The following is an 18,357-nucleotide window of genomic DNA, read 5'->3' as shown; positions in this document are numbered from 1 at the left end:
GTGAGGAGAGACAGTGAGAGAGAGAGATGGGGGAGAGAAAGAGTGAGAGAGAGAGATGGGGGAGAGAAAGAGTGAGAGAGAGAGAGAGAGAGAGAGAGAGAGAGAGAGAGAAAGAGAGAAAGAGAGAGAGGGAGTGGTGAGAGAGAGAGAGATGAGGAGAAGAGTGAAAAGGGTCAAGAGATAGGACAGAATATGTTGTACAACATGATGCAACCCAATCAATAAGGCTTTTCAGCAGCATTACCAGAGTTCACTGACTCATCAACAACTGTCTCTCTGGATATATGGGGAGAAGTTACCAAGGTTACAGTACAATCTCCACCCCAACACTTACACACTCTCTCTATCCCTTTCCCTTTCTCTCCCTCCCCCTCTCTACCTCCATTCCACTTCTCTCTCTCTAGTCTAAGGCGGGGTCATCACCCTGTACATGATGTACACAATGTACCAGCTGTTACATTGTGTATTGACTATAGATCGTATAGAATGGAAGAATGCTCTTTAATGTTCTGAGGAGGTACTCAGAGAAATTCTATGATCCCATATGTTCTACATGTAATTCTATGATCCGTGTGTTCTATATGTAATTCTATGATCTGTGTGTTCTATATGTAATTCTATGATCCATGTGTTCCATATGTAATTCTATGATCCATGTGTTCTATATGTAATTCTATGATCTGTGTGTTCTATATGTAATTCTATTATCCGTGTGTTCTATATGTAATTCTATTATCCGTGTGTTCTATATGTAATTCTATGATCCGTGTGTTCTATATGTAATTCTATGATCCATGTGTTCCATATGTAATTCTATGATCCATGTGTTCTATATGTAATTCTATGATCCATGTGTTCTATATGTAATTCTATGATCCGTGTGTTCTATATGTAATTCTATGATCCGTGTGTTCTATATGTAATTCTATGATCCATGTGTTCCATATGTAATTCTATGATCCATGTGTTCTATATGTAATTCTATGATCCGTGTGTTCTATATGTAATTCTATTATCCGTGTGTTCTATATGTAATTCTATGATCTGTGTGTTCTATATGTAATTCTATTATCCGTGTGTTCTATATGTAATTCTATTATCCGTGTGTTCTATATGTAATTCTATGATCCGTGTGTTCTATATGTAATTCTATGATCCGTGTGTTCTATATGTAATTCTATTATCCGTGTGTTCTATATGTAATTCTATGATCCGTGTGTTCTATATGTAATTCTATGATCCGTGTGTTCTACATGTAATTCTATTATCCGTGTGTTCTATATGTAATTCTATGATCCGTGTGTTCTACATGTAATTCTATGATCCGTGTGTTCTACATGTAATTCTATTATCCGTGTGTTCTATATGTAATTCTATGATCCGTGTGTTCTACATGTAATTCTATGATCCGTGTGTTCTACATGTAATTCTATTATCCGTGTGTTCTATATGTAATTCTATGATCCGTGTGTTCTATATGTAATTCTATGATCCGTGTGTTCTATATGTAATTCTATTATCCGTGTGTTCTATATGTAATTCTATGATCCGTGTGTTCTATATGTAATTCTATGATCCGTGTGTTCTACATGTAATTCTATTATCCGTGTGTTCTATATGTAATTCTATGATCCGTGTGTTCTATATGTACCGTTCAGATTGACAGCATGACTTTAGCAACCCCATCAGCAACCAAACTCCCATCAGTATTTATTAACTGGAGAAGTGCAGTCTGGTCCAGTTTTGACTTAACACTGCTAGGAAAACAACATGATTAAAACGTGGTTCTCAGATAATTATAAATCTAAATAAAGACAATCCAAAAACACCAAAGTATATTTAGTCTTATTCTCTATGCTGCACACAGAGATTCACCCCCACCCACTCCTCTCCTGTCCTCTCCTCTCTTTATTTTCTCTCTTTATTTTCTCTTCAGAAGCAGAGGAGACAGGGGCTTATTGAGATGAAGTATGGGGCCTTGGGGGAGACAGGGTGGGCATGATTGTCTGCCCTGCCAGCCTCCTCATCCCTGGAGCTCCACTGAGGCTAACCCAGCTAGCGATCGTCACCAAGCGCTGGAAGGAAGAGAGGGAGAGCGATATTTCACCTCCTTTCAACCTCACCCACCTCGGAAGGAAATGGCTTTGCACCTCACACACAGATTCACACACACACACACACACACACACACACACACACACACACACACACACACACACACACACACACACACACACACACACACACACACACACACACACACACACACACACACACACACACACACACACACACACACACACACACATCAGAGACTTGGCCGGGTGGTGCCAGAATAACAACCTCTCCCTCAACGTAACCAAGACTAAGGAGATGATTGTAGACTACAGGAAAAGGAGCTCCGAGCACGTCCCCATTCTAATCAATGGGGCTGTAGTGGAGCAGGTTGAGAGCTTCAAATTCCTTGGTGTCCACATCAACAACAAACTAGATTGGTCCAAACACACCAAGAGAGTCGTGAAGAGGGCAAGACAAAGCCTATTCCCCCTCAGGAAACTAAAAAGATTTGACATGGGTCCTGAGATCCTCAAAAGGTTCTACAGCTGCAACATCGAGAGCATCCTGACTGGTTGCATCACTGTCTGGTACGGCCACTGTTCGGCCTCCGACCGCAAGGCACTTCAGAGGGTAGTGCGTATGGCCCACTCCAGAAGGAGTCTCTGTAGGTGTATGTGTGTGTGATATGATAATTCCATAACTGATATGGATGAAGGAGTCTCTGTAGGGTTATGTGTGTGTGATATGATAATTCCATAACTGATATGGATGAAGGAGTAGGGAGGTATTCAGTAAAGCATTGAGCCTCAGCACCCTGTAGAGAGATGTGACAGCAGGAGCAGAGTATTACACACACACACACACACACACACACACACACACACACACACACACACACACACACACACACACACAGGCATAGACACACACACACACACACACACACACACACACACACACACACACACACACACACACACACACACACACACACACACACACACACACACACACACACACACACACACACACACACACACACACACACACACACACACCATCTTGTACCCTTGAATCTCCACAGAGGTTGTTTTAAACAAGTGAAAAAGCTTAGCTCTGTAGTCCACATCAAAACATATTGTAGAGGAATGGTAGGAACTGTATTGATGGCAGCAACAATATAAAACATCACTACACACCCAGCCAGAACCCATTGTAAATGACACAGTAGCATTTCACAATCATATTCTTGTGAGTGAGACTGCATGCTATTTTCCACTCCACAAGGCACAAAACCACTCTGTTCACCGAGTGGTACAGTTACTGTATAGACTCAAATGACAATACAGACATAAAAAATATGGGAACACTCTCTTTATAACGTAGCTTTCTTTCTGGCATCTGTGAAAAGAAAACTATAAAAACGATCAAACCAAAACTAGTACACCAATGTAATAGGTCAGAAAAAAAAGGCAAGCGAGATGATCAACATGTTATGGCCAGACCTCTTCCTTCTCTCTCTAGCCTCTGGTCTCTAGATCCCTGGATTCTGAGAGAGAATGTATTCATCAATTCTCTTACCTCCCCCTGTCTATATTATTCTGCCTCTTACTTTCCCCTGTCTATATTATTCTGCCTCTTACCTTCCCCTGTCTATATTATTCTGCCCCTTTCCTTCCCCTGTCTATATTATTCTGCCTCTTACCTTCCCATGTCTATATTATTCTGCCTCTTACCTTCCCCTGTCTATATTATTATGTATATTACCTTCCCCTGTCTATATTATTCTGCCTCTTACCTTCCGCTGCCTATATTATTCTGCCTCTTACCTTCCCCTGTCTATATTATTCTGCCTCTTACCTTCCCCTGTCTATATTATTCTGCCTCTTTCCTTCCCCTGTCTATATTATTCTGCCTCTTACCTTCCGCTGTCTATATTTTTCTGCCTCTTACCTTCCCCTGTCTATATTATTCTGCCCCTTACCTTCCCCTGTCTATATTATTCTGCCTCTTACCTTCCGCTGCCTATATTATTCTGCCTCTTTCCTTCCCCTGTCTATATTATTCTGCCTCTTACCTTCCTCTGTCTATATTATTCTGCCTCTTACCTTCCCCTGTCTATATTATTCTGCCTCTTACCTTCCTCTGTCTATATTATTCTGCCTCTTACCTTCCCCTGTCTATATTATTCTGCCTCTTACCTTCCCCTGTCTATATTATTATGTATATTACCTTCCCCTGTCTATATTATTCTGCCTCTTACCTTCCGCTGCCTATATTATTCTGCCTCTTACCTTCCCCTGTCTATATTATTCTGCCTCTTACCTTCCCCTGTCTATATAATTCTGCCTCTTACCTTCCCCTGTCTATATTATTCTGCCTCTTACCTTCCCCTGTCTATATTATTCTGCCTCTTACCTTCCCCTGTCTATATTATTATGTATATTACCTTCCCCTGTCTATATTATTCTGCCTCTTACCTTCCGCTGCCTATATTATTCTGCCTCTTACCTTCCCCTGTCTATATTATTCTGCCTCTTACCTTCCCCTGTCTATATTATTCTGCCTCTTACCTTCCCCTGTCTATATTATTACGTATATTACCTTCCCCTGTCTATATTATTCTGCCTCTTACCTTCCCCTGTCTATATTATTCTGCCTCTTACCTTCCCCTGTCTATATTATTCTGCCCCTTACCTTCCCCTGTCTATATTATTCTGCCTCTTACCTTCCCATGTCTATATTATTCTGCCTCTTACCTTCCCCTGTCTATATTATTATGTATATTACCTTCCCCTGTCTATATTATTCTGCCTCTTACCTTCTGCTGCCTATATTATTCTGCCTCTTACCTTCCCCTGTCTATATTATTCTGCCTCTTACCTTCCCCTGTCTATATAATTCTGCCTCTTACCTTCCCCTGTCTATATTACTCTGCCTCTTATCTTCCCCTGTCTATATTATTCTGCCTCTTTCCTTCCCCTGTCTATATTATTCTGCCTCTTACCTTCCTCTGTCTATATTATTCTGCCTCTTACCTTCCCCTGTCTATATTATTCTGCCTCTTACCTTCCGCTGTCTATATTATTCTGCCTCTTACCTTCCCCTGTCTATATTTTTCTGCCTCTTAACTTCCCCTGTCTATATTATTATGTATATTACCTTCCCCTGTCTATATTATTCTGCCTCTTACCTTCCACTGCCTATATTATTCTGCCTCTTACCTTCCCCTGTCTATATTATTCTGCCTCTTACCTTCCCCTGTCTATATTATTCTGTCTCTTACCTTCCTCTGTCTATATTATTAAGCTTCTCACTGTTCTGCTTGGCAGCATTACTATTCACACAAACATACCTCTCTGGAATGACATACTTTAGAACCCAGCAGAAACCCTGACACAAAATCCCATCTAATATTTTCAATTTTCAATCCAAACTCAACTGAATGGTACAGCAACCTTGATCATTGGTTAAACTGAGAGAGAGAGAGAGAGAGAGAGAGAGAGAGAGAGAGAGAGCGAGAGAGCGAGAGAGAGCAGAGAGAGAGGGGGAGGAGGAGAGAGAGAGCGAGAGAGAGCAGCGAGAGGGGGAGGGGGAGAGAGAGAGCACATAGCACAGAGCACAGAGCACAGAGAGAGAGAGAGAGAGAGAGAGAGAGAGAGAGAGAGAGAGAGCAGAGGGAGCAGAGAGGGAGCAGAGAGAGGGAGCAGAGAGAGAGAGAGAGAGAGCAGAGAGAGAGACAGAGAGAGAGAGAGAGAGAGAACGCGGGGAGGAAAATTAGAATACTTGTCTTCCTTCCATGACTTTCACTGAGGTGTTGTTGCTAATGTTGTCATGAGCCTTGAAATACACAACACACAATATCTTCCTTAATGGGATTTTATAGCTGGTTGAAAGAACACACACACAATATTACTCTCTGTAAAATAAATGTTCAACCTTGTGGAAATGTTAGCTCATATCTGAGCTGTGTTTGTACTAAGACACACGGTTCCTACTCAGACAAAAGTCAACAGACATGAGCCTGTGTGTTTAAAAGAGTTATGTACTTGAGAGAGAGAGAGAAAAAGAAAGAAAGAGAGAGAGAGGAGACAGAGTGAGAGAGTGAGACAGAGAAAGAGCGAGAGAGAGAGTGAGTGAGAGAGAGAGAAAGAGGAGACAGAGAGAGCGAGAGAGAGAGAGAGAGAGTGAGTGAGAGAGGAGACAGAGAGAGAGGAGACAGAGAAAGAGTGAGAGCGAGAGAGAGAGTGAGTGAGTGAGTGAGAGAGAGAGGAGACACAGACAGAGAGAGAGAGAGAGAGAGAGAGAGAGAGAGAGAGAGAGAGAGAGAGAAAAGGAAGCGATAGAGACATTCCATCCCACACATTGCCATTATACATCAGTGTTTCTCTCTTGTCATCTAATCTTTAGTTTCTTTCTTCCTGACAAACTGAGCGTCTCGCTAATGTCATTGATGTCCTCAGCATCGGCTGGACTCTACCTCAAATAACAAAGTCAGAGACAGACAGGGCCTTGAGCATATTTCATTACATAAGTGAATATTTAATTACATAAGTGAATATTTTAATCTTGGAATTCCTCTTCGGAAAAGAGGAAAACTGAAGCAACCTTGAAGAAAAGTTCAGTTCGTCAAATATTAAAGCGCAGAAAGATGGATAGTATAATTAGACATTAATTAGCGGGTTGTCTACAGGGGTGACGGTCCAACGGGGAAGAGAGGTGGAGACTGATAGCTGTGTCCAAGCAGCAGAAGCAAAAAGAGCACACTCTCTTACCGGGTGTGTTGAGCAGTCGGGACATGCGGCAGGCGTACGACACTTGTTGTTGACAGTGTTCAGCACTGGTAGTAATAGCTGTGACCTGTAAGACACACACACACACACGCACACACACACACACACACACACACACACACACACACACATACACACACACGCACACACACACACACACACACGCACGCACACACACGCACACACACAAATCAAATAAAAACGGGAGTAGGGTAGGATGAACTACTTGCACAGCCATTGAATTCTGTGTGTGTGTGTGTGAGTGTGTGTGTGTGTGTGTGTGAGTGTGAGTGTGTGAGTGTGTGTGCGTGTGAGGGTGTGAGTGTGCGTGCGTGTGTGTGAGTGTGCGTGTGTGAGTGTGTGTGCGTGTGCGTGCGTGTGAGTGTGTGAGTTTGCGTGAGCGTGCATGTGTGTGCGTGCGCGTGTGTGTGAGTGTGTGTGTGTGTGAGTGTGAGTGTGTGAGTGTGTGTGTGTGTGTGTGTGTGTGTGTGTGTGAGTGAGTGTGAGTGAGTGTGAGTGTGTGAGTGTGTGTGTGTGAGTGTGTGAGTGTGTGTGTGTGTGTGTGTGTGTGTGTGTGTGTGTGTGTGTGTGTGTGTGTGTGTGTGTGTGTGGGTGTGCGTGTGTGTACCTGTTCCATAGAGGCACTGTAGTTGAGTTGCAGCACAGTGCGTCTCTCTCTGCTAGACCCGGTCACTGAGGTCTGGGCTGGTAGATTATTGACCACTGTAGTCCACACCTTGTCTTCTGAGAGAGAGAGAAAGAGAGAGCAGGAACCCAGATTTAATCAAATTGGAAATACAGACATTATCATCCTACAAAAAGGATGGCATAGAAGAGACGGACCTATTGGTTGCCATCTAGGTTACAGAGAGCTGGTAGTCCCACCTACCAAACTACCAGTGAAACTGGGAAGGGACTCAGGGGGTATCAAACCTAACCCACTTTATTAAATTGGTCTAAACAGGAACATTTTACATCTGGCGAGAAATTTTTTAAAAAATGATCTCAACAGAGAAAAATGTCCTCATGTGTGCAACCTATATCCCGTCAATAGAATCCCCATACATTAGCGATGACAGTTTCTCCATCATAGAGGGGGAGATCAACCATTTCCAGACTCAGGGACATGTACTAGTCTGTGGCGACCTAAATTCCAGAACTGGACAAGAACCCGATAAACTGAGCACACAGGGGGACAAACACCTACTGTACCTAGAGGTGACATAATTCCCTCCCAAATATGCCCTCCTAGATACAACTATGACAAAACAACCAACAAAAATGAGTCACAACTCCTGCAGCTCTGTTGCGTGCTGGGTCTGTACATAGTCAATGGTAGGCTTCGAGGAGACTCCTACGGTAGGTACACCAACAGCTCATCCCTTGGCACTAGTACTGTAGATTACTTTATCACTGACCTCAACCCAGAGTCTCTCAGAGCGTTCACATGGGAGTGAGACCTTTCACCAGATCAACATTCACAACGCCGCAGGGCCAAACGGTTTACCAGGACGTGTACTCCGAGCATGCGTTGACCAACTGGCAAGTGTCTTCACTGACATTTTCAACCTCTCCCTGTCTGAGTCTGTAATACCAACATGTTTCAAGCAGACCACCATAGTCCCTGTGCCCAAGAACACTAAGTCAACCTGCCTAAATGACTATCGACCCATAGCACTTTGAAAGGCTGGTCATGGCTCACATCAACACCATCATCCCAGAAACCCTAGACCCACTCCAATTTGCATACCGACCCAACAGATCCACAGATGATGCAATCGTTATTGTACTCCACACTGCCCTGTCACATCTGGACAAAAGGAACACCTATGTGAGAATAATATTCATTGACTACAGCTCAGAGTTCAACACCATAGTGCCCTCAAATCTCATCACCAAGCTAAGGACCCTGGGACCAAACACCTCCCTCTTCAACTGGATCCTGGACTTCCTGATGGGCAGCCCCCATATGGTAAGGGAAGGTAACAACACTGATCCTTAACAAAACCTATTCAGGAGACTGAAAAGATTTGGCATGGGTCCTCAGATCCTCAAAAGGTCCAAACAGCTGCACCATCGAGAGCATCTTGACTGGTTGCATCACTGCCTGGTATGGCAACTGCTTGGCCTCCGACCGCAAGGCACTACAGAGTGCATCCTGCCATCCAGGACCTCTATACCAGGCGGTGTCAGAGGAAGGCCCTAAAAATTGTCAAAGACTCCAGGCACCCTAGTCATAGACTGTTCTTTCTGCTACTGCAGGCAAGTGGTACCTGAGCCCCAAGTCTAGGTCCAAGAGGCTCCTAAACAGCTTCAACCCCCAAGCCATAAGACTACTGGACATCTAATAAAATGGCTACCGAAAACATCTACTAGCATTGCCCCCCCCCCCCCCCCCCTATACGCTGCTGCTACTCTCTGTTATTATCTATGCATAAATCACTTTAATAACTCTACCCACATGTATATATTACCTCAATACCTCGACTAACCGGTGCCCCTGCACATTGACTCTGTACCGGTGCTCCCTGTATATAGCCTTGCTATTGTTATTTTACTGCTGGTATTTAATTTTTTGTTACTTTATTTCTTATTGTTGTAGGTATTTTTCTTAAAACTGCATTGTTGGTTAAGGGCTTGTAAGTAAGCTCAGCTCACTGGTTACCATAGCAGCACCCACCCGTACAATGGGCTCCAGCAGGTTTATCTCACTGGTCACTCCCAAAGCCAACACTTCCTTCGGCCACCTCTCCTTCCAGTTCTCTACTGCCAATGACTGGAAATAACTGCAAAAATCACTAAAGCTGGAGACTCTTATCTCCCTCTCTAGCTTTAAGCACCAGCTGTCGGAGCAGCTCACTGATCACTGCACCTGTACATAGCCCATATGTAAATAGCCCATCCAATCTACCTCATCCCAATCTACCTCATCATTCGCAAGGAGCATACCACCCTGTATACCACTGCTGGCTTGCTTCTGAAGCTAAGTAGGGTTGGTCCTGGTCAGTCCCTGGATGGGAGACCAGATGCCGCTGGAAATAGTAGGAGTAGGAGGCACTCTTTCCTCTGGTCTAAAAAAATATACCAGGGCATACCATACCATACCATGATTGGGGACACTGCTCTGTGTAGGGTGCTGTCTTTCGGATGGGACGTTAAACGGGTGTCCTGACTCTCTGAGGTCTTAAAGATCCCATGGCACTTTTTGTAAGAGTAGAGGTGTTGACCCTGGTGTCCTGGCTAAATTCCCAAACTGGCCTTCAAGCCATCACGGTCACCTAATAATCCCCAGTTTACAATTGGCTCATTCATCCCCCTCCTCTCCCCTGTAACTATTCTCCAGGTAATTGCTGCAAATGAGAATGTGTTCTCAGTCAACTTACCTGGTAAAATAACAGATACATTTTTTAAAAAACATACTATATTAATTTATTTATCTTGCTCCTTTGCACCCCAGTATCTGTTAGGTATGCGTAACTGGCTGTAAGGGAGTCAGGCTCAGGAGAGCAGAAGTTGGGTTGCCAAAGAGCCTTTTATTTCGGCGAAGAAAACACACAGCACTAAGGACACTAAACACAATATGGGTTGACATAACCCAGCGCAAACCAGTCTAGCATGCACATACACGAAACAACAAACAATTCCACACACAGACATGGGGGGGAACAGAGGGTTATATACACGTCTAATACTGAGGGAATTGAAACCAGGTGTTTAGGAAAACAAGACAAGACAAATGTAAAAATGAAAGGCGATGGCTAGAAAGCCGGTGACGTCGACCGCCGAACGCCGCCCAAACAAAGAGAGGAACCGACTTCGGCGGAAGTCGTGACAGTATCTCTACTTGCACATTCTACTTCTGCACATTCTACCATTCCAGTGTTTAATTGCTGTATTGTAATTACTTCGCCACTATGGCCTATTTATTGCCTTAACTCCCTTCTCACCTCATTTGCACATGCTGTATATAGACTTTTCTACTGTATTATTGACTGTATGTTTGTTTATTCCATGTGTAACTTGTGTTGTTGTATGTGTCGAACTGCGTTGTTTTGTCTGGGCCAGGTCGCAATTGTAAATGAGAACTTGTTCTCAACTAGCCTACCTGGTTAAATAAAGGTTAAATAAAATAAAAAATAAAAAAGTCTGAGCACTGATAGAGTGATTGTGCGTTCCTGGTGTAATTCGGGCAGTTGCCATCTTGTACCTGTCCCACTGGTGTGATGTTTGGATGTACCGATCCTGTGCAGGTGTTGTTACACCTGGTCTGCCACTGCGAGGACGATCAGCTGTCCATCCTGTCTCCCTGTAGCTCTGTCTTAGGCGTCTCACAGTACCGACATTGCAATTCATTGCCCTGGCCACATCTGCGGTCCTCATGCCTCCTTGCAGCATGACTAAGGCACGTTCACGCAGATGAGCAGGAACCCTGGGCATCTTTCTTTTGGTGTATTTCAGAGTCAGTAGAAAGGCCTCTTTACTGTCCTAAGTTTTCATAACTGTGACCTTAATTGCCTACCATCTGTAAGCTGTTAGTGTCTTATTAACGACCGTTCCACAGGTGCATGTTCATTAATTGTTTATGGTTCATTGAACAAGCATGGGAAACAGCGTTTAAACACTTTACAATGGAGATCTGTGAGTTATTTGGATTTTTAGAAATTATCTCTGAAAGACAGGGTCCTGAAAAAGGGACGTTTCTGTTTTTTCCCGAGTTGATATAGTATTTATCAGCTGGAAGTAGAAGCCTAAGCGTTATTGTTCACTAGTTTACTCCAATTAGGGGAGGGGTGGTAGGGTTAGAAAGTAATCAAGGAAAATCTATTGAAAAAAAGATGTGTAAATACGTATACAGTACCAGTTAAAAGTTTAGACACACGTACTCATTCAAGAGTTTTACTTTATTTTTACTATTTTATAGAACCCATTGCCCTTTATGGTTGGGAAGTCTGGGGTCTGCTCACCAACCAAAAATTCACAAAATGGGACAAACACCAAATTAAGACTGCATACAGAATTCTGCAAAAACTATCCTCCGTGTACAACGTAAAACACCAATTAATGCATGCAGAGCAGAATTAGGCCGATGCCCGCTAATTATCAAAAACCCTGAAAAGAGACATTAAATTCTACAACCACCTAAAAGAAAGCGGTTCCTAAACCTTCCATAACAAAGCCATCAACTACAGAGAGATGAACCTGGAGAAGAGTCCCTTAAGCCAGCTGGTCCTGGGGCTCTGTTCACAAACACAAACAGACCCCACAGAGCCCCAGGACAGCAACACATTTAGACCCAACCAAATCATGAGAAAACAAAAAGATAATTAAAAGATAATTGTTCGGGCAGTATTCAGCTGTCAACGTCACCGGCTTTCTAGCCATCGTGTCACGACCGTCAGAAGAAGCGACCAAGGCGCAGAGTGGTGAGCGTACATTTTATTTTTATTAAATAATGTCGCCAACAAAAACAATAAACAACAAAACGACCGTGACGCTTAACAGGGCATTAGTGCCACTAACAAAGATAACTTCCCACCATGACGAAAGGGAAAAAGGCTGCCTAAGTATGATTCCCAACCAGAGACAACGATAGACAGCTGCCCCTGATTGAAAACCATACCCGGCCAAAACAGAAATAAAGAAACATAGAAAACAAAACATAGAACGCCCACCCCACATCACACCCTGACCTAAACAAATAGAGAAATAAAACGGCTCTCTAAGGTCAGGGCGTGACACATCGCCGCTCCATTTTTCATGTATCCATTTGTTTTGTCTTGTTCCCTGCACACCTACTTTTCATTCCCCAATCAATCTACATGTATTTATTCCTCTGTTCCCCTTCATGTCTTTGTGTCAGATTGTTTGTGTTACGTGTGTATTGTTGACGCGCCAGACTGGCTTGTTTTTTCCGTGTTATTTTTCACGAAGATGTTTATTGTTAAACATAATTGTAAGGGCGTTCGTCTGTAGGAGGAAGAGAAGCGGACCAAAGCGCAGCGTGGTGGTTATTCATGTTTTAATCAATCACTACACATGAACAAACTAACAAAAACAAGAAATGTGCAAACGCAAAACAGTCCTATCCTGTGACAAACAAACACAGTGACAGGAACAATCACCCCCAAACACACAGTGAAACCCAGGCTACCTAAATATGGTTCCCAATCAGAGACAATGACGAACACCTGCCTCTGATTGAGAACCATATCAGGCCGAACATAGAACTAGACCAAAACATAGAAAAACAAACATAGACTGCCCACCCAACTCACGCCCTGACCATACTAAATAACTACAAAAACAAAGGAAATAGAGGTCAGAACGTGACAGTACCCCCCCCCAAAGGTGCGGACTCCGGCCGCAAAACCTTGACCTATAGGGGAGGGTCTGGGTGGGCGTCTGTCCGCGGTGGCGGCTCTGGCGCGGGACGCGGACCCCACTTCGCCATTGTCTCAGTCCGCCTTATTGTCCGCCTCCGTGGCTTACTCACCATGCCCACCCCTCTCAATGACCCCACTGGACAGAGGGGCTGCTTGGGACAGAGGGGCAGCTTCTCGGGACAGAGGTGAAGCAGCTGCTCGGGACAGAGGGACAACTGCTCGGGACAAAGGGGCGATAGCAGCTCGGGACAGAGGGGCGATAGCAGCTCGGGACAGAGGGGCGATAGCAGCTCGGGACAGAGGGGCGATGGCTGCTCTGGACAGAGGGGCGGCAGCTGCTCGGGACAGAGGGGCGGCAGCTGCTCGGGACAGAGGGGCGACAGCTGCTCTGGACAGAGGGGCAGCTGCTCGGGCGGCCCCTGGCTTACTGGCGGCCCCTGGCTTACTGGCGGCCCCTGGCTTACTGGCGGCCCCTGGCTTACTGGCGGCCCCTGGCTTACTGGCGGCACCTGGCTGACTGGCGGCACTGGCGGCCCCTGGCTGACTGACGGCACTGGCGGCCCCTGGCTGACTGGCGGCACTGGCGGCCCCTGGCTGACTGGCGGCACTGGCGGCCCCTGGCTGACTGGCGGCACTGGCGGCCCCTGGCTGACTGGCGGCACTGGCGGCCCCTGGCTGACTGGCGGCACTGGCGGCCCCTGGCTGACTGGCGGCACTGGCGGCCCCTGGCTGACTGGCGGCACTGGCGGCCCCTGGCTGACTGGCGGCACTGGCGGCCCCTGGCTGACTGGCGGCACTGGCGGCCCCTGGCTGACGGGCGGCACTGGCGGCCCCTGGCTGACGGGCGGCACTGGCGGCTCCTGGCAGACGGGCGGCACTGGCGGCGCTGGGCAGACGGGCGGCACTGGCGGCGCTGGGCAGACGGGCGGCGTTGGCGGCGCTGGGCAGACGGGCGGCGTTGGCGGCGCTGGGCAGACGGGCGGCGTTGGCGGCGCTGGGCAGACGGGCGGCGTTGGCGGCGCTGGGCAGACGGGCGGCGTTGGCGGCGCTGGGCAGACGGGCGGCGTTGGCGGCGCTGGGCAGACGGGAGGCTCAGCTGGTGCTGGGCAGACGGGAAGCTCAGCTGGCGCTGGACAGACGGGAAGCTCAGCTGGCGCTGGGCAGACGGGCGGCGTTGGCGGCGCTGGGCAGACGGGCGGCGTTGGCGGCGCTGGGCAGACGGGAGGCTCCGGCAGAGGCGCCGGACAGGCGGGAGGCTCCGGCAGCGGCGCCGGACAGGCGGGAGGCTCCGGCAGAGGCGCCGGACAGGCGGGAGGCTCCGGCAGAGGCGCCGGACAGGCGGGAGGCTCCGGCAGAGGCGCCGGACAGGCGGGAGGCTCCGGCAGAGGCGCCGGACAGGCGGGAGGCTCCGGCAGCGGCGCCGGACAGGCGAGAGGCTCCGGCAGAGGCGCCGGACAGGTGGGAGGCTCCGGCAGCGCTGGAGAGGAGGAAGGCTCTGGTAGCGCCGGAGAGGCGGGAGACTCCGGCAGCGCTGGAGAGGAGAGAGCCCCTGCAAGGATGGGCCGGAGAGACAGCCTGGTACGGGGAGCTGCCACCGGAGGGCTGGTGCGTGGAGGTGGTGACGGATAGACCGGGCCGTGCAGGCGCACTGGAGCTCTTGAGCACCGAGCCTGCCCAACCTTACCCGGTTGGATGGTCCCGGTCGCCCTGCCAGTGCGGCGAGGTGGAATAGCCCGCACTGGGCTATGCAGGCGAACCGGGGACACCGTGCGCAAGGCTGGTGCCATGTAAGCCGGCCCAAGGAGACGCACTGGAGACCAGATGCGTAGAGCCGGCTTCATGGCACTTGGCTCGATGCCCACTCTAGCCCGGCCGATACGCGGAGCTGGAATGTACCGCACCGGGCTGTGCACCCGCACTGGGGACACCGTGCGCTCCACAGCATAACACGGTGCCTGCCCGGTCTCTCTAGCCCCCCGGTAACCACAGGAAGTTGGCTCAGGTCTCCTACCTGGCGTAGCCATACTCCCTGTTAGCCCCCCCCCAAGAAATTTTTGGGGCTGACTCCCGGGCTTCCTTGCCAACCGTGTTCCCTCATATCGCCGGCTCCTCTCTCCGGCTGCCTCTGCTCTCCTCGCTGCCTCCACCTGTTCCCATGGAAGGCGATCCTTTCCCGCCAGGATCTCCTCCCATGTGTAGCAACCCTTGCCGTCCAACACATCATCCCAAGTCCATTCCTCCTTGTGCCGCTGTTGCCCGTTACCACGCCGCTTGGTCCTGTTGCGGTGGGTGATTCTGTAAGGGCGTTCGTCTGTAGGAGGAAGAGAAGCGGACCAAAGCGCAGCGTGGTGGTTATTCATGTTTTAATCAATCACTACACATGAACAAACTAACAAAAACAAGAAATGTGCAAACGCAAAACAGTCCTATCCTGTGACAAACAAACACAGTGACAGGAACAATCACCCCCAAACACACAGTGAAACCCAGGCTACCTAAATATGGTTCCCAATCAGAGACAATGACGAACACCTGCCTCTGATTGAGAACCATATCAGGCCGAACATAGAACTAGACCAAAACATAGAAAAACAAACATAGACTGCCCACCCAACTCACGCCCTGACCATACTAAATAACTACAAAAACAAAGGAAATAGAGGTCAGAACGTGACAATAATTCTCGTGACTGTTTTGCGCGTTTTGCCTAAATAAAGTGTGCATCTGTTCACAAATCTCTGCTCTCCTGCACCTGACTTCACTTCCAGTACGCACACATCTGACACAGCCCTGGCTCTCAAGAGAAGACAGGCCATGCGCGTACTGCCCACAAAATGAGGTGGAAACTGAGCTGCACTTCCTAACCTCCTGTCAAATGTATGACCATGTTAGAGACACATATTTCCCTCAGATTACACAGACCCACAAATAATTAGAAAACAACCTGCCCGGGCCAGGTTACCGTGGACCACAACCCTACAGAGAGATCTCTCTCACACCCATCAGAGGGGGAGAGATGGAGAGGTATGGAGATGGGGGGGTTTATGACACCTCACCCATTGTAAATCTTAAGGCAGCAGACAACATTCCTTTGTCCTCTCAGTTTGGAGAACCGGACTCAGAACATTAACATGCTATAAATGGACTTTGGGACAATAGGTTTCGTCAGCCATAATGGTGGTCATGACGATAGATGGAATATGAAAATATATGTTGTTTTTGTTATGTTATTAAAAGTTAAAGGACAACATTATAATGAAAACATTGTAACTTTAAGCGTTTTCTGAGTATATGCTTGATGTTTGCATATTGCACGTTGTGTGGAAAATGTCCAGATCAAAGAGAATGTTTTTGTAAAGATGAAATGTGAAGTTAGCTGTCTGAATTGGATCTGAGTAAAATCCAGACCTTGCTTCGTGACTTGGTACGCCCAGAGAATTACCCTAAAGGCAGAAACGTCCATCTCTGACCTGAGGGTATAAATAAGTCTCTCACTGTTGCCGCCTGCTACCGACCTCCCTCAGCTCCCAGCTGTGCCCTGGACACCATTTGTGAATTGATCGCCCCCCATCTAGCTTCAGAGTTTGTTCTGTTAGGTGACCTAAACTGGGATATGTTTAACACCCCGGCAGTCCTACAATCTAAGCTAGATGCCCTCAATCTCACACAAATCATCAAGGAACCCACCAGGTACAACCTTAACTCTGTAAACAAGGGCACCCTCATAGACGTCATCCTGACCAACTGGCCCTCCAAATACACCTCCGCTGTCTTCAACCAGGATCTCAGCGATCACTGCCTCATTGCCTGTATCCGCTACGGAGCCGCAGTCAAACGACCACCCCTCATCACTGTCAAACGCTCCCTAAAACACTTCTGTGAGCAGGCCTTCCTAATCGACCTGGCCCAGGTATCCTGGAAGGACATTGACCTCATCCCGTCAGTTGAGGATGCCTGGTCATTCTTTAAAAGTAACTTCCTCACCATTTTAGATAAGCATGCTCCGTTCAAAAAATGCAGAACTAAGAACAGATACAGCCCTTGGTTCACCCCAGACCTGACTGCCCTCGACCAGCACAAAAACATCCTGTGGCGGACTGCAATAGCATCGAATAGTCCCCGTGATATGCAACTGTTCAGGGAAGTCCGGAACCAATACACGCAGTCAGTCAGGAAAGCTAAGGCCAGCTTCTTCAGGCAGAAGTTTGCATCCTGTAGCTCCAACTCCAAAAAGTTCTGGGACACTGTGAAGTCAATGGAGAACAAGAGCACCTCCTCCCAGCTGCCCACTGCACTGAGGCTAGGTAACACGGTCACCACCGATAAATCCATGATTATCGAAAACTTCAATGAGCATTTCTCAACGGCTGGCCATGCCTTCCGCCTGGCTACTTCAACCTCGGCCTACAGCCCCGCCCCCCCCGCTGCTCCTCGCCCAAGCCTCTCCAGGTTCTCCTTTACCCAAATCCAGATAGCAGATGTTCTGAAAGAGCTGCAAAACCTGGACCCGTACAAATCAGCTGGGCTTGACAATCTGGACCCTCTATTTCTGAAACTATCCGCCACCATTGTCGCAACCCCTATTACCAGCCTGTTCAACCTCTCTTTCATATCGTCTGAGATCCCCAAGGATTGGAAAGCTGCCGCAGTTATCCCCCTCTTCAAAGGGGGAGACACCCTGGACCCAAACTGTTACAGACCTATATCCATCCTGCCCTGCCTATCTAAGGTCTTCGAAAGCCAAGTCAACAAACAGGTCACTGACCATCTTGAATCCCACTGTACCTTCTCTGCTGTGCAATCTGGTTTCCGAGCCGGTCACGGGTGCACCTCAGCCACACTCAAGGTACTAAACGATATCATAACCGCCATTGATAAAAGACAGTACTGTGCAGCCGTCTTCATCGACCTTGCCAAGGCTTTCGACTCTGTCAATCACCATATTCTTATCGGCAGACTCAGTAGCCTCGGTTTTTCGGATGACTGCCTTGCCTGGTTCACCAATTACTTTGCAGACAGAGTTCAGTGTGTCAAATCGGAGGGCATGCTGTCCGGTCCTCTGGCAGTCTCTATGGGGGTGCCACAGGGTTCAATTCTCGGGCCGACTCTTTTCTCTGTATACA

At 47.5% G+C, this 18,357-nt stretch overlaps 1 protein-coding gene across 1 annotated transcript in view; it reads right to left on the bottom strand.

Moving 5' to 3' along the window:
- Positions 1-18,357, bottom strand: part of LOC110515947 (contactin-associated protein-like 2) — a 304,164-nt gene that overhangs the window by 73,874 nt on the left and 211,933 nt on the right. Inside the window, exons 14-15 of the mRNA XM_036943719.2 lie at positions 7,480-7,595; positions 6,834-6,918 (exon numbers count right to left, since the gene is read on the bottom strand). Of these exons, the coding sequence (XP_036799614.2) occupies positions 6,834-6,918; positions 7,480-7,595 (201 nt within the window). The remainder of the gene's footprint in view (positions 1-6,833; positions 6,919-7,479; positions 7,596-18,357) is intronic.

This window comes from Oncorhynchus mykiss, chromosome 15, assembly GCF_057628025.1.
Source record: "Oncorhynchus mykiss isolate SJ-2025 chromosome 15, ASM5762802v1, whole genome shotgun sequence".
NCBI lineage: Eukaryota > Metazoa > Chordata > Actinopteri > Salmoniformes > Salmonidae > Oncorhynchus > Oncorhynchus mykiss.
This window is presented reverse-complemented; position numbering and strand designations above follow the sequence as displayed.